This window comes from Haliotis cracherodii, unplaced genomic scaffold (genome assembly GCF_022045235.1).
Source record: "Haliotis cracherodii isolate W230 unplaced genomic scaffold, xgHalCrac1.p SCAF_5, whole genome shotgun sequence".
Classification (NCBI taxonomy): domain Eukaryota; kingdom Metazoa; phylum Mollusca; class Gastropoda; order Lepetellida; family Haliotidae; genus Haliotis; species Haliotis cracherodii.
In genome coordinates, this window is record NW_027266308.1 from 13,691,980 (window position 1) to 13,708,950 (window position 16,971).

The window sequence follows — 16,971 nt, forward strand, 5'->3', positions numbered from 1 at the left end:
ACAAGGTGCTGTGGCTGCTGCCCAATAGTAAGGTATCATGGGCTGGACAAGGTGCTGTGGCTGCTGCCCAATAGTAAGGTATCATGGTCTGGACATGGTGCTAATGCTGCTGCCCAATAGTAAGGTATCATGGGCTGGACAAGGTGCTGTGGCTGCTGCCCAATAGTAAGGTATCATGGTCTGGACAAGGTGCTGTGGCAGCTGCCCAATAGTAAGGTATCATGGTCTGGACAAGGTGCTAATGCTGCTGCCCAAAAGTAAGGTATCATGGGCTGGACAAGGTGCTGTGGCAGCTGCCTAATAGTAAGGTATCATGGTCTGGACAAGGTGCTGTGGCTGCTGCCCAATAGTAAGGTATCATGGTCTGGACAAGGTGCTAATGCTGCTGCCCAATAGTAAGGTATCATGGGCTGGACAAGGTGCTGTGGCTGCTGCCCAATAGTAAGGTATCATGGTCTGGAGAAGGTGCTGTGGCTGCTGCCCAATAGTAAGGTATCATGGGCTGGACAAGGTGCTGTGGCTGCTGCCCAATAGTAAGGTATCATGGTCTGGACAAGGTGCTGTGGCTGCTGCCCAATAGTAAGGTATCATGGTCTGGACAAGGTGCTGTGGCAGCTGCCTAATAGTAAGGTATCATGGTCTGGACAAGGTGCTAATGCTGCTGCCCAAAAGTAAGGTATCATGGGCTGGACAAGGTGCTGTGGCAGCTGCCTAATAGTAAGGTATCATGGTCTGGACAAGGTGCTGCGGCTGCTGCCCAATAGTAAGGTATCATGGTCTGGACAAGGTGCTAATGCTGCTGCCCAATAGTAAGGTATCATGGGCTGGACAAGGTGCTGTGGCTGCTGCCCAATAGTAAGGTATCATGGTCTGGAGAAGGTGCTGTGGCTGCTGCCCAATAGTAAGGTATCATGGGCTGGACAAGGTGCTGTGGCTGCTGCCCAATAGTAAGGTATCATGGTCTGGACAAGGTGCTAATGCTGCTGCCCAATAGTAAGGTATCATGGGCTGGACAAGGTGCTGTGGCTGCTGCCTAATAGTAAGGTATCATGGTCTGGACATGGTGCTGAAGCTGCTGCCCAATAGTAAGGTATCAGGGCCTGGACAAGCTGCTGTGGATGCTGCCCAATAGTAAGGTATCATGGGCTGGACAAGGTGCTGTGGATGCTGCCCAATAGTAAGGTATCATGGCCTGGATGTCAAGGGAAGAGTCCTGACCCAATGTCCAGTGCCATGAAGCTGGAACACCAACATCATCCTTTACAGCCAACAACTGAATTCAGGGATTTCCTTCATCTGAGATAGATAGATTCAGTCCCCTGAAGACATGAAGGCATGGACAATGCGGAAAAACGTCCACTTACATAACTCTTTGCAAAGAGTAAACAAGGGCAGATCCAGCCTTTTTAAAAGGGAGGGGTCCCAAATATCAAAATCCTCAATTTTACCGCCTACAACATACTAAATTTGGTTTTCAAAAGAGGGAGTGGGGTGGTCGATACCCTGGACCCCTTCTTTGGACCACCTATGGTAAGTCCTGATCTGGTTTCAACAGACTTGTGATAATCATAGGGCTAAAAAATGACTTTTTACCATTTTTCTAACATACTGTAGTAACAAAACATAACAGAGCTGGTTCTATGGTCTCTCTGCACTGGTTACTGTAAATTCACTCCTAAAATGGAAGTAAAACTAGTGAAAGTGAAGGAAAAAGCTGTTTGAAGGAAAATAACCCTGAGAGTCATGTGGATTTGCTTGCGACTGATTTTTGTTGCCAAAGGGCAAGCCTCATCTAAAATGTGTGAAAGGTGACACACATGTGTATCTCTGACTGGTCTTAATGTACTTCCTTATATACAAGGAGCAACTGACTTAAGACAACTATGTCATGCTGACTATGCAATTTGCTGTTGTCTTTACTCCATAGAATGTCAATCAAAAGTTCTGATAAAACTAATTCCCGACACAACATAAAATATGACTTTTACCCTGAAGCCAATACTTCTTCATTAGCTTTGGGGATTAGCAAAATTAATTACCATTTGTCTGGCAGCAAAATACAATTCATGTTTATTATGATCCAACCAGACAATAGCATAGTTCAGGTCTGGCAAATAATCCCATATAGGCGTAACTTCTGCAATAATAGCACATACAGAATATTATTCTTTCATAACAAGGTACCTCTGAATTTTCAACACAAAATTTTGGGATCAAGAAATCCTATTTTGTAAACAGATGGATGCAGCATAATCAATAGCAGTTACAAAATATTATTAATCTAAAGCACGGACAATAGAAGGAGGGCCATAGAGCTCTCTCTAAAATATATCGCCAAGCAATTGCCAATAGGCTATTAAAGTCCAATCTGTCCTCATTATGCAAATAGCCTGCCCATCATGCTAAACAAATGCCTAAACAATACAGTCCTCCAGGCCGTCGCTCCACAGAGACCTCCAGATCACCCACATCTTGCATAGCGAGCTCACTGATTACCTGATGGCAATGGAGGTTGCTTGCATGGGGATCGGCAACAGAAGCAGAGCTCCATTCTCATCAATATCATTCACAAGATTCCAGCTTTGAAATGACTAGCATAAGACTTTTTTGGAGAAACAATTAGCCACAGTTGTATTGTTCAGTTGGGATTCTTCATTGCTGATCAATAACAAGGGAAGAGAGCTAATTAAGAAATAATTCCATGGAGCCCTGCCGAGCAATGTGAATCGGGACTTTGGGGACATTCCTGGTGCATTGTGAGTGGAGTGGGGGACCAACCACTGCCAATCACTGTAGCTTGACAAGCACCATTCTCCTGAGTAGCTTGACAACCTTCGTTATAGCTTGACAACCACCATCATTATTGTAGCTTGACAACCACCACCCTTCATGGTAGCTTGACAACCACCACCCTTCATGGTAGCTTGACAACCACCACCCTTCATGGTAGCTTGACAACCACCACCCTTCATGGTAGCTTGACAACCACCACCCTTCATGGTAGCTTGACAACCACCACCCTTCATGGTAGCTTGACAACCACCACCCTTCATGGCAGCTTGACAATCACCACCCTTCATGGTAGCTTGACAATCACCACCCTTCATGGTAGCTTGACAATCACCACCCTTCATGGCAGCTTGACAATCACCACCCTTCATGGTAGCTTGACAATCACCACCCTTCATGGTAGCTTGACAATCACCACCCTTCATGGCAGCTTGACAATCACCACCGTTCATGGTAGCTTGACAATCACCACCCTTCATGGTAGCTTGACAACCACCACCCTTCATGGCAGCTTGACAACCACCACCCTTCATGGTAGCTTGACAATCACCACCCTTCATGGTAGCTTGACAATCACCACCCTTCATGGTAGCTTGACAACCACCACCGTTCATGGTAGCTTGACAATCACCACCCTTCATGGTAGCTTGACAACCACCACCCTTCATGGTAGCTTGACAATCACCACCCTTCATGGTAGCTTGACAACCACCACCGTTCATGGTAGCTTGACAACCACCACCGTTCATGGTAGCTTGACAACCACCACCGTTCATGGTAGCTTGACAACCACCACCGTTCATTGTAGCTTAACAACCACCAACTCATTGAAGTTTGACAACCACCAACTTATTGTAGCTTGACAACCACCAGTGCATTGTAGCTTAACATCCATCAACTCATTGAAGCTTGACAACCACCAGCGCATTGTAGCTTGACAACCACCAACTCATTGACGCTTGACAACCACCAGTGCATTATAGCTTGACAACCACCAACTCAATGAAGCTTGACAACCACCAGTGCATTGTAACTTGACAACTACCAGCTCATTGAAGCTTGACAACCACCAGTGCATTGTAGCTTAACAACCACCAACTCATTGAAGCTTGACAACCACCAACTCATTGAAGCTTGACAACCACCAGCGCATTGAAGCTTGACAACCACCAACTCATTGAAGCTTGACAACCACCAACTCATTGAAGCTTGACAACCACCAGTGCATTGTAGCTTAACAACCACCACCTCATTGAAGCTTGACAACCACCAACTCATTGAAGCTTGACAACCACCAACTCATTGAAGCTTGACAACCACCAACTCATTGAAGCTTGACAACCACCAGCACATTGTAGCTTGACAACCACCAGCACATTGTAGCTTGACAACCACCAGCACATTGTAGCTTGACAACCACCAGCACATTGTAGCTTGACAACCACCAGCACATTGAAGCTTGACAACCACCAGCACATTGTAGCTTGACAACCACCAGCACATTGTAGCTTGACAACCACCAGCACATTGTACCTATTAGGAGGTGGCAAATCTCCAAGATGCAAGGTATGCTGCAACATCCGATGCAGAAGATTTAAAGAAGGGCAAACTAAAATCTTTCAATGGATACTTTGGAAACTTTTATGCAAACTTTGTGCTCAATATTTCGAATATGTAATTAAAACTGGTTGTTATGGATACTGACCAAACCGACAACACACATGCAGAGCTCCAGATAACCTGCGTTTCTGCGTGAAATACGCATTAGAAATGCAGAAATACACAGTAAAATATAATCCAAGCGTATCAAATACGCAACGAACATTACAGATACGCTACAAAAATAAAATTTGTGCGTATCATCAAAATATTGTGAAGTAACCCTGCGTATTCGATTAGCAAATCAGCAATTTATTTTGAAATTATAAACGGGCATTCCGTCAACCTTGCCAAACTCCACGATGACAGTCACATCACGATCATTTGCCATCACACTTTCTTGTGGGAGTATCGTGGTATTTTTGAGTCCTATAAAGCTCTCGAACCCACACGACACCAGTTTGCAGGGACTAGATGAATAGTGTTTTTGAATATTTAACTTAAATACCCACATGTGTAAAAACTAGTGGGTGACAGAAATTTGAATACGCAGATAGAATTACTGATACCCAATGATTTTAAAATGCATGGGTAAAATACCCACAACAACAAAAGCTTATCTGGAGCTCTGCACATGCCATGAAACAATGTGCTATCCAGAGTCTTATCGCTTAGTCTGCCAGAACCCTTTGATAATGGGTTTGAATTCCAGATTCACCCTCATTACCTATAACCCGAGATTCATAAGTTCTGCACCCATGATTGTACGTTTCTCCAAAGTGGTACATGTCTATGTAGGCCTCAAAGTTGCGACTAAAACAGTCGCCAATGCGACCTAAATTTAAATTTGTCTGACCTAAATTCAGAGGTCACAAAATGGCTACCTTGAAAAATATCTTGTGGCGACTAAATTCTATTGCTTCACATACATAGACACATTAACATTCTCATTGCTCAATGCAGCATTACGAGGGATTCAGTTACCATTACGAGGGATTCAGTTACGTAAACTCTTTCAACACTTTCTCGGCCAGAACACCGGCCAAGCCGTAGTCAAGTCAAAATAGTATTTATAATTTCATGAACCTACCTGTCATATCATTCATTTATTAAATCTATCACATTTCACAATGTCTGAAATACTTATTCAATTTATAATTTTTTATTGATAGATTAAAAAAATATCCACTATTTCCTGCAATGTTATTGAAAATAAAATTCTCGGACACACACTTCGACATCGGGTCTACATCAAACATGTCGAAGAGCAAAATATAGACGTTTCAAGCCAATCTTTAAATATATTATACAAAGTAATAAAACAATCAAAAATGTTTCTAAAAGTTGTCAAACTTACATCTAAGTTATCATTTCCATCTTTTCGTGCAATTGCGTGTAGTGAAAGTCAAATGACAACTCGGCTTTCGTCGCCTTGATTTCTCAGCCTGAACATGCTGTTAAATATATGCATGAAAACTTTTTGTCACAGCTCATAACCTAGTATGATACATCCATGAAGTTCCATATTTTTAATATAGATCGCGATTTCCTGCCTAAAAACGTTAACAACGACAAGATTTAACAAACATCTTTCATCAAATCTATATTTCATTACACATGCGGACAGTACCATAGCGGTAATTTGATTGGCTGCCTTAGGTAACATGCTCAAATTTGACAAATCACGAACCTTGTAGCAGATTAGCAGATAAGCGTCATTAGAAACCAATTTTTATCCAATAAAATAGCATGTTACAACCGTGTAGATGAAAAAACAAGCTTTCTAGCGGTGTGTCATATGACAGTCTTCGACGAAAGTGTTATTCATACGAAGCTTTGAAAACGGAGGTATTTCTTCATGTTACTTTTGTGGGAAATAAATTATTTAATTGTTGCTAATTTAACAAAAGAGTGAACCTGGAAAAATATTCATTGCAAAATGAAACTGTAACACCATTTACAATACCGGTATTCGCTTTCAATGTCTTATCACTTTGAATATATTCAGTTACGATCTAAAAACACATTGTCGAAGACCTATATCTGTTAATGGCAGATTGTTTTACTATTTTATTTTAGTTGACAATGCTCACTGGATAAGAAAGGATATACCTATGTCATCTAGTAAAATAAATTGCATCATTGTCCGAGTCACAAATAACATATAACAAAAATCAAGTACAGTTTCAACTGATATACAATTTCAAGTCTATTGCTATGACTTGTATTATTTGTATACATATTATAATAGATATTTGATAAAAGATAATTTAAAAAGTTTTTGGCTACCTAATATTCTGGCTTGTCTTGTTGATTTTACATCCAGCTAAAAATATAAGTACTTGTAGCCATATGGCTACTAGTTAAAAAATTAAACTTTGAGGCCTGCTATGACATCAAGCATCACTTTAGGCTTTCTTCAAACATAAAGCTGACACGCCAACATATAACTGAGACATTATTCAAACCACCATGATGTATTAAAGAAAAAGTGCAAATGATGGTTCGAAAAAGGGTAATTATCCAACTTAACTGAACGATCAAAGACAGATCCAGGAATTTCATAAGAAATCCCAACTAAAACCGTCCAATGTATATATTATCTTAAGTGGAAAATTCATTCTTGATCCTATATTCTCCAAACATAAGATTCTTGAAAAGAAATCCCCATTCCCCAGACAAGAACATTGATATATGATTGTTGAATAACACTCCAACAATATGCGATGGTATTCATGAACTTGTGACATTTCAGCGACCTTGTTAGCAAATGGCCTTGTTGGCACCAGCTGCACACACAACAATACATGTATTCAACATACATGCCCTGTCAGACTTCAATGTGGCCATCACTGACAATATGTCTAATGAACAGACCAAGATCAAAATGAGTTGTTTCATCTCTTCGTGAGACAACCACTACCTCCCATGCAAATCGCTGATATGTGAAATCATGGACTTATTACAAATTTGCAAGAGGATTGAAATTTTGCACTTGAGGAGTAAAAACTAGCCTGGAATTTGACAGCACTATTCAGGTATTGATCTCGTGTTGATGTGCTACAAATGGTGGGTAAAATTAAAGATTGCCTTCTTCCGATCCCCTAGTTTGATGGACGAGTAAGAAAATGGCGCTGTGTTGTCATAAAAATGCAGAAACTGGCATCCATCCTCACAAAGTGGGAAAAACAAGCGTCCTCTTCCACTGATCTGGTGTTTGGGAAGCGGGGTCAGCAGCGGAAGACTGACCTCAATACTTGCAGGAACAGTTTCAAATTGGGAGCCTGCTCCAGTAGAGGAAATATGCAGATCTACTGGCTAGGACCAATATACAGGTTGACATTGCCAGCAAGGACCAATATACAGGCTGTTGTTGTCAGCTAGGACCAATATACAGGCTGTTGTCAGCTAGGACCAATATACAGGTTGTTGTTGTCAGCTAGGACCAATATACAGACTGACATTGTCAGCTAGGACCAATATACAGGTTGTTGTTGCCAGCTAGGACCAATATACAGGTTGTTGCTGTCAGCTAGGACCAATATACAGGCTGACATTGCCAGCTAGGACCAATATACAGACTGTTGCAGCCAGCTAGGACCAATATACAGACTGACATTGCCAGCTAGGACCAATATACAGACTGTCGCCAGCTAGGACCAATATACAGACTGACATTGCCAGCTAAGACCAATATACAGACTGTCGCCAGCTAGGACCAATATACAGACCATTGTTGCCAGCTAGGACCAATAAACAGACTGTTGTTGCCAGCTAGGACCAATATACAGACCATTGTTGCCAGCTAGGACCAATATACAGACCATTGTTGCCAGCTAGGACCAATAAACAGACTGTTGTTGCCAGCTAGGACCAATATACAAACTGACAATGCAAGCTAGGACCAATATACATACTGTTGTAGTCAGCTAGGTCCAATATACAGACAGACATTGCCAGCTAGGACCAATATACAGACTGACATTGCCAGCTAGGTCCAATATACAGACTGACATTGCCAGCTAGGTCCAATATACAGACTGACATTGCCAGCTAGGACCAATATACAGACTGACATTGTCAGTTAGGACCAATATACAGGCTGTTGTTGTCAGCTAGGTCCAATATACAGACTGACATTGTCAGCTAGGTCCAATATACAGACTGACATTGTCAGCTAGGTCCAATATACAGACTGACATTGTCAGCTAGGTCCAATATACAGACTGACATTGTCAGCTAGGTCCAATATACAGACTGACATTGTCAGTTAGGACCAATATACAGGCTGTTGTTGTCAGCTAGGTCCAATATACAGACTGACATTGTCAGCTAGGTCCAATATACAGACTGACATTGTCAGCTAGGTCCAATATACAGACTGACATTGCCAGCTAGTACCAATATACAGACTGACATTGTCAGCTAGGTCCAATATACAGGCTGTTGTTGCCAGCTTGGACCAATATACAGACTGACATTGTCAGCTAGTACCAATATACAGATTGACATTGTCAGCTAGGTCCAATATACAGGCTGTTGTTGCCAGCTTGGACCAATATACAGATTGACATTGTCAGCTAGGTCCAATATACAGGCTGTTGTTGCCAGCTTGGACCAATATACAGACTGACATTGTCAGCTAGTACCAATATACAGATTGACATTGTCAGCTAGGTCCAATATACAGGCTGTTGTTGTCAGCTAGGTCCAATATACAGGCTGTTGTTGTCAGCTAGTACCAATATACAGACTGACATTGTCAGCTAGGTCCAATATACAGGCTGTTGTTGTCAGCTAGTACCAATATACAGACTGACATTGTCAGCTAGGTCCAATATACAGGCTGTTGTTGTCAGCTAGTACCAATATACAGACTGACATTGTCAGCTAGGTCCAATATACAGGCTGTTGTTGTCAGCTAGTACCAATATACAGGCTGTTGTTGTCAGCTAGGTCCAATATACAGACTGACATTGTCAGCTAGGTCCAATATACAGACTGACATTGTCAGCTAGGTCCAATATACAGGCTGTTGTTGTCAGCTAGTACCAATATACAGACTGACATTGTCAGCTAGGTCCAATATACAGGCTGTTGTTGTCAGCTAGGTCCAATATACAGGCTGTTGTTGTCAGCTTGGACCAATATACAGACTGACATTGCCAGCTAGGTCCAATATACAGATTGACATTGTCAGCTGGGTCCAATATACAGGCTGTTGTTGTCAGCTTGGACCAATATACAGACTGTTGCTGCCAGCTAGGTCCAATATACAGGCTGTTGTTGTCAGCTTGGACCAATATACAGACTGACATTGTCAGCTAGGTCCAATATACAGGCTGTTGTTGTCAGCTTGGACCAATATACAGACTGTTGCTGCCAGCTAGGACCAATATACAGACCGACATTGTCAGCTGGGATCTGTAGAAAAGATTTATCCTTCAAGAATTCTGTTCTTCACAGTGTCAATTAACGCGCCCCTCCTACAATACCAGCCTATCTAAGACTTTATACAGGGTAGTGTATGGTGGTTCATGTATATATACTTAATTAACTGCTTGCAAGAGTCTTTTGAATCCTCCTGTTTTTGCTAACAAGGTGCCAATTTTCTAGTTTATGTGTCTGTTAGTAGTGGTAGTCCATTTTGACCCACTTTCTCTCTAACTAGGTCAAGAAGGACCGCCTGTTCCAGTGACCTCAATCAGGTCCCTATGATCAGCTATCATGATGGACTCTGCTGCTGATGGGACTTGATGCCTAATCTTCCCAGTAGTGATTGGTTCAGTTATTGATGATGCCTTTCTTTAAGGAATCAATCAATTTGAGGCTTCAAGTTTGAAAACATCAAACAAAGATCTCTGATTGATGGTGTTCTATGGACAAACATACATAATGGCCAACAAATCTTTCTGCCATGAATCTTACAACTAAGACCAAATGATCCCAACCACACAAAGCAAACAGGAAGTTTTAGGGGTTGGATCAAAACTTAGATGTTTATCGTTCAGCCATCATTATAATTGTTCAGTCGTTACGCAAACAGCATTTTCAGCATGTGGACCTGCCGAAATGACGATTTGATTGTTCTAGTTGTCACTACACCACAATACACCTCAACTTCACACAGTCATTTGGGAAGAAATCAGAAGATTGACAGTACATTGTGAAAGAAATATGGCTTCAAGAGAAGTTATGGGGTCATGACCGAACAAGCTAAACCAATGCCAATCAATCCGGGGAACATTTTTGTGAGTCGTTTACACTGCAGCCTGCTTTTCATTGTGCAAAGTCACCAATGATAGGCTGTTATTGATCAGGGAGCATCTAACATTTGCTCAGGATTTTCATATTGCTTTGCTGTCATCAATAACATAATGTCCCCCCAAGTATGTATGCATTGTGGACAGGGGCAGATAACTCTATTATCACATGTAGCTTTCCCACGTTAACGCCACCCTGGGTTGACAGGTTATAAATCACCTGGCCAACAATTTCCATTTTCCTAAAATAAGCATGAATACACTTAATGAGCCCCCTCAATGGTGAGTTAAATACACTGGACTGTTACAAGCATTAACCAATATCAAATTCTACAACTAATAATACATCACTAGAATAGTCATCCAAAATGAACGAAATGAAAACTTTTAAGACTGCTTTGGTGTGGCAGGGTTCAGTGCAGGGTTTTTAAGGCCAGACCTATTTATTTTTTTGTTTTACATACGAACCTACACATTTTTCAAATGATAAAATAAATTTATTTCCAAACATTTGTTGAAAAAACAATGTATATATATCTTGTTAATAAAAGAATTGTAAGTATTATTTTATCTCATTTTATTCCAAAGAAAGCGTTTTGACAAAATTAGATGCAAATCAATGATGACATGATTTTAGATTTTTCTTGTTATCTTTCATCTTGGCTTACATCTGTAAAACAAAAATGAAATATCTCTCGCCTAAATTTGACAAATCGCTCTTGCTGAGGCTGACAGAATTATTCTCAGTGTGAATTGTTTCATCTGTTGACCAAGTAGCTTAGCATGGACAAAAAGTCCGACCACGCAAAATGATTTATTAATAATTTGATTATGAATCAAACCTGAGTTGGACAGATGCGAAATCCGGAGATAACGGGAAGTAATATTTTTAGTTCATTAATACGCATTGTCGTATCAGCCACCAACTTTCACGATAATAATTAAGAAATTGTCAGCCTGACCCGACATCCACACTAATCTGACAAGAACATTGATTCACAGTGCTTTATTTTGTTAGACTAAAGTAACACAAGTGGCCTGAGAGAAGCCTTCTCTTATTGCTCAAACTTTACCTTCAACGTTACGTGTTAACCACGTGGCTACCCAGCCATCAAAATTTCACAAATATGAATCTTTCATTTCTGACATTTCTCCTAGGACAAATATATACGACCAGTGTATTGTGAGATCCACTTTTTTCAGATTCGTTAAATATATATTACAAGACAGTTGTATAGTGATAGACATCATGGCCACGTGGGTGAATTCCATCTCCAGTATAGCTGGGCTGTTGCTTATAGCAGTGTAAAACCCACCCACTCTTTAACTGATAGTTTCTAATAACACAGCTTTATGACAAGGATCCAACGGTATAGGTCTGATGAATGGGAACACTTTACATGAAACACCAAATTAGAATAGATTTCCCTTCAAATAACACACTTAAGATCAGCTGCAAAATGTATGCTAGTCCTCTGTCCTGAGACTATCAAATTGTGCTGAGGACAAGTGACAATCCAATGATTGTCCTTATTGGCTGGTAGCGTTTGGGGGCCATGATTCTGAACCAGTTCTTAAAGCTTCAGTTTTGCTACAAATTGGAACTGAATAAAACTGACAGAAAATTAAAAATATCATACATTTGTTCATGTCCAAGCAGGCCTAGCTACAAACTCTGAGGATCAGTGAAAGAAGCTTTATATTAGCCCTCATGACTAGTCTTTAAAAACTGAATTTATAAAGCTGAAGATGGTCATGAAAACTCAAAAAACTGATGTGTGACGTCTACATTTTTCAGAAATAGCAATGGAATTTCATCCTGGACTTCCTATTCCCAATTTTATCAATCTATTTCAAGAAAGCAATTTTTTACCTAAAGCTCAATAGGGATAAAAATACTCTTTTCTAGGATTCTACATTTCAGTCCGTACTGGACAAGCATCTCGCTCCCTATTTGAAGCCCTTCTTCCTTCTCATCACCAGTTTCAATCATCTGGCATCCTGAAGCAATATAAATAGGAACCAAGTTTTATTGTCATTATTTCTGCTACAAACGCAATACGTCAACCAATGAAATAAGTTGTCTGCTTCCCAAAATAGCTGCATTTCTCCACTATGTTACGGTGGCCATCTGTTGAATGGAGGCGTGGGTGGCTGGGCATCAACGGGATTCTTATACATCAGCCTACCTGAAAACTATGGTAATTGCTCTTTTGAGACACAAAGAAAATTGGATCCAGTTCTATGTTAAGGCCCTATTATTTTTTTAGTTGGTTTATGAGACTGACTGACAAAATAAATCTGAAATCGAAAACAAAAAAGAAGACTTTTGTCCAAAACACAACATGGCTGACTCTGGTCTACAATTAGGTGAAATGAAAAAAACACACACAAGACCTTATAACCGCTGTTTTTATGTAATGGTAAATAATATGTATTAACATCTTTAGCAAAGACGAAGCAATTATCTTTCGGTATCGATTTGCGATCATACTTCTGTGATGGTGTGACCTACAAGTTTGTTTTTCAATCATCAATGAATGTACTTATCAAGAGTTTGAAAATTAATTATGTACTTTTTGACCACTACAGTGAATTTTAGGTCCCAAAGTTTGTAAACTAACTGCCAAAAAATATAAGGCCTAACGTAACATGCTATAATCAATTGTGATTTTGCAGGGACAGATGGCATGCTCATGAATTTCTCTACTTCTGAAATCCTTCTATATCGTTACAAACTATGTAACAAATCTTGGGTCATTATGGATCTGAATCAGTCAAAGTCCCAGAGAATGGATATTGCATCAAGAAGGACGTGTGATAATATAGATTATACCCAAATCTTGAAAAGGTTAAAGGTCATGCAATTAAAGTGATTATCAAATCTCACAGTACACTACACCATTTCATTACTTCGCAGGACCCTCATACTTCCTGTAGGGACCCTTGACATTAATTATTGATGGTCCTCTGGACCCCTAGTTTTGTAGGTCAAGGTAAAGCCCTGGCTTATGAATTACGCAAATTAAAACCCTCATTTGAACCAAAGTTCATCTCGTCATTGCGTTAGAAAAACCTAAAGAACAAAAAGCACCATTTCAGTACTTGCCTGTAGGGCATACAGCCTCACAAACATTGTACAATTAATGACTATTTCACAATGAAAATGAACCCTACTCCGTTTCACTTTAAGGTCAAGTTGTTGTTGTCTTGGAATGCCTGATGTGCATAACAAAGTTTCATTGAGGAATATTGACTGGTTGACAAACCGTACCCCCATTTAAACACAAATTGCCCCAGGAACACAAAATTCTTTTTAAAACAAAATAAAAAAGCACCAGTTCACTGTTTGACTCATGTAAGTCTGTTTACGAGTTACAAAATTTGACAGATGGACGAAGCCGACTCTATATCCTCCTCAGAACTTCATTTGGGCAGGAGATAAATCAAGATAACTAAAAATGTACCCAGTAAAAGTAACAACAACAACAGCATTCCATTTTTCAATTTTGAAAATAATATGGTAAATTATTATTTATTGATAAAACAAGAAAACATATTGGGTCTACATTGGTAAGGCCTAAATCGAGGCTCTCCTCTCCAAAAGTGTGTCCCCGTGACAACTACAGTACTTCATCATCGAAAACACATTAACAAAAAATGACTGAATGTGTTTTCATATCACTCCCTAAATGGTTTTTTTTTCACTTCCATTTCACTAAAGATGAGATCGAGATGTGATTTTAAAAATCACTAATGTTTTAATGTCTAAAATTAATCCTGCAAAGCGGAACAAATAACAAAATATCTCTTTACTTCAAATATAATTTAGATGTCATTTCTTATGAGATTAGGGCCACATACAATATAGTCACCACGGGCCAAATTGGAAAATGAATTTGTATTTTATCTCCTCAAAACAGTACTTTACAAGTCCTGAGGGAGCCAAAAAAATTCAATTGCAAAGTGTTGACATCTTGTCTCATTATTGAGCCATTTTGGTATCTATCATTGCTCAATTTAGCAATCAGTAAATATGTATTGTAGGTTGAGGAATAACATTGTAATTTTATAATGGTACGTTGATTTCTTTTACCCTGCTACAGCCTATCATTATGAAATACACATGCCTGTTAAACTGTATAAATCACATGATCGTATTACTTGAGAAACTATGGTAACGACAATAAACCTTCTTCAAAGTTTGTACATCACATTGCAGTCATCGTGATCTCTGTTAACTGATTGTAGACAAATAAATTGAAGCTTTTGTTAAATGTTATAAGATAAGAGTTTAAAACAAGCATGGCAGGCCAGTAAATTTGGTTTCTTCTTGTCAACCATTGGCCATTTGATATTTAGAAACAGTTTTTAGATAATGAAATTTCCTTTGTTGTAAATGATACATTTATTTTTGATATTCTGAATGTATTTATGAGTGTTCTTGGCTGGGCAAAATAACAACACTGTAGCTCACCTGAATGTATTCAACTGTTTAAAATGTCAACAAAGATGTGTTTTTTAACGAACAAAAACTGATGACATTTGTAGCAAATGGAAACAATGCGACAAACTTTGAGATTATTTTGCTGCTACATAGGACATGCTGGAAGGTATGACATGTTTGATGGCATGAAATCACTGCTGGTATGACATGTTTGATGGCATGACATCACTGCTGGTATGACATGTTTGATGGCATGACATCACTGCTGGTATGACATGTTTGATTGCATGACATCACTGCTGGTATGACATGTTTGATGGCATGACATCACTGCTGGTATGACATGTTTGATGGCATGACATCACTGCTGGTATGACATGTTTGATGGCATGACATCACTGCTGGTATGACATGTTTGATGGCATGAAATCAGTGCTTGTATGACATGTTTTATTGCATGACATCACTGCTGGTATGACATGTTTGATGGCAAGACATCACTGCTGGTATGACATGTTTGATGGCATGACATCACTGCTGGTATGACATGTTTGATGGCATGACATCACTGCTGGTATGACATGTTTGATGGCATGACATCAGTGATTGTATGACATGTTTGATGGCATGACATCACTGCTGGTATGACATGTTTGATGGCATGACATCACTGCTGGTATGACATGTTTGATGGCATGACATCACTGCTGGTATGACATGTTTGATGGCATGACATCACTGCTGGTATGACATGTTTGATGGCATGACATCACTGCTGGTATGACATGTTTGATGGCATGACATCACTGCTGGTATGACATGTTTGATGGGATGACATCACTGCTGGTATAAAATGTTTCATGGCATGAAATCAGTGCTTGTATGACATGTTTGATGCTTGTATGACATGTTTAAATATACAACATGTAAAATATGACACCATGCAACTTTAATACACTACACAGAGTTGGTATATAGCTAATGAATTGCGCCTACCTGTGAATACACTTGGCACTTTGGACATGAAGCTTTTGACGGTTCGTACAGGAACACCCGTTGCCTCATCCTGCATCCGGTCCACTATTGCTTCCATCTGCAACACAACAATCACCAAAGACTTAGGATGTTTAACAGAGAAAATGGTACAGTTTCATAGTGAGAAGAATGTTGATACCCACACACAACAAAGCATTAATGATGGTCACTTATGGCTTTCGGCATTTGGTTTTTTGATCAACTGAAGCATTATTTCACAACTGTGGGATAAAATGAAAACATAAAGATTTATTTGATATTCCTTGTTTTTCCTGTTAAAATTTATTGATCTGGAAAGGGAAGTAACTCTTAGTCTTGCCAATCAAAGAAACACCTCCAGGAAATTTCACCCAAACAGACCATACTTTTAGATCATTTAATACAAATACAAACAAACAAATTCGAAATTATTATATTTTCAATTATTTTGACAACCATGGTTTCAAAAAGTAGTCTGTAGACCCAGTGATATACCATCAGGATGGCCTCACTTCTAATAAGGGGGCCCCATTGGCCTTGTCTTTGTAGCGGTGTTAAACCCAACTCACTCACTTACTTTCAGTACAGACATCAATCATCAGGTTACCTTCCCTATTAACAATACAGAACTACACGCTTACATTACAATCACTGAATCGGTGCAAAAGCCAATGGATATGACACAAGGGTCACCACACAAAAACCTCAAGATATCTTGTCCTATTTCTTGCTGATATCACATAAAGTTGCTCACTGAATTCGCTTTCTGTGTAATTACTGAATGAGTCTGTAGCTCACCTGAACTTTGCAACATTAATCATACAGGGTCAGGACAAAGGATAACAAGCACGTGTATTT

At 39.7% G+C, this 16,971-nt stretch overlaps 1 protein-coding gene across 3 annotated transcripts in view; it reads right to left on the minus strand.

Moving 5' to 3' along the window:
* Positions 1-16,971, minus strand: part of LOC139444305 (regulator of G-protein signaling 7-like) — a 148,008-nt gene that overhangs the window by 58,414 nt on the left and 72,623 nt on the right. For all 3 annotated transcript variants that reach the window (XM_071225240.1, XM_071225239.1, XM_071225241.1), the window contains exon 2: positions 16,096-16,192. In XM_071225240.1, the coding sequence (XP_071081341.1) occupies positions 16,096-16,192 (97 nt within the window). The remainder of the gene's footprint in view (positions 1-16,095; positions 16,193-16,971) is intronic.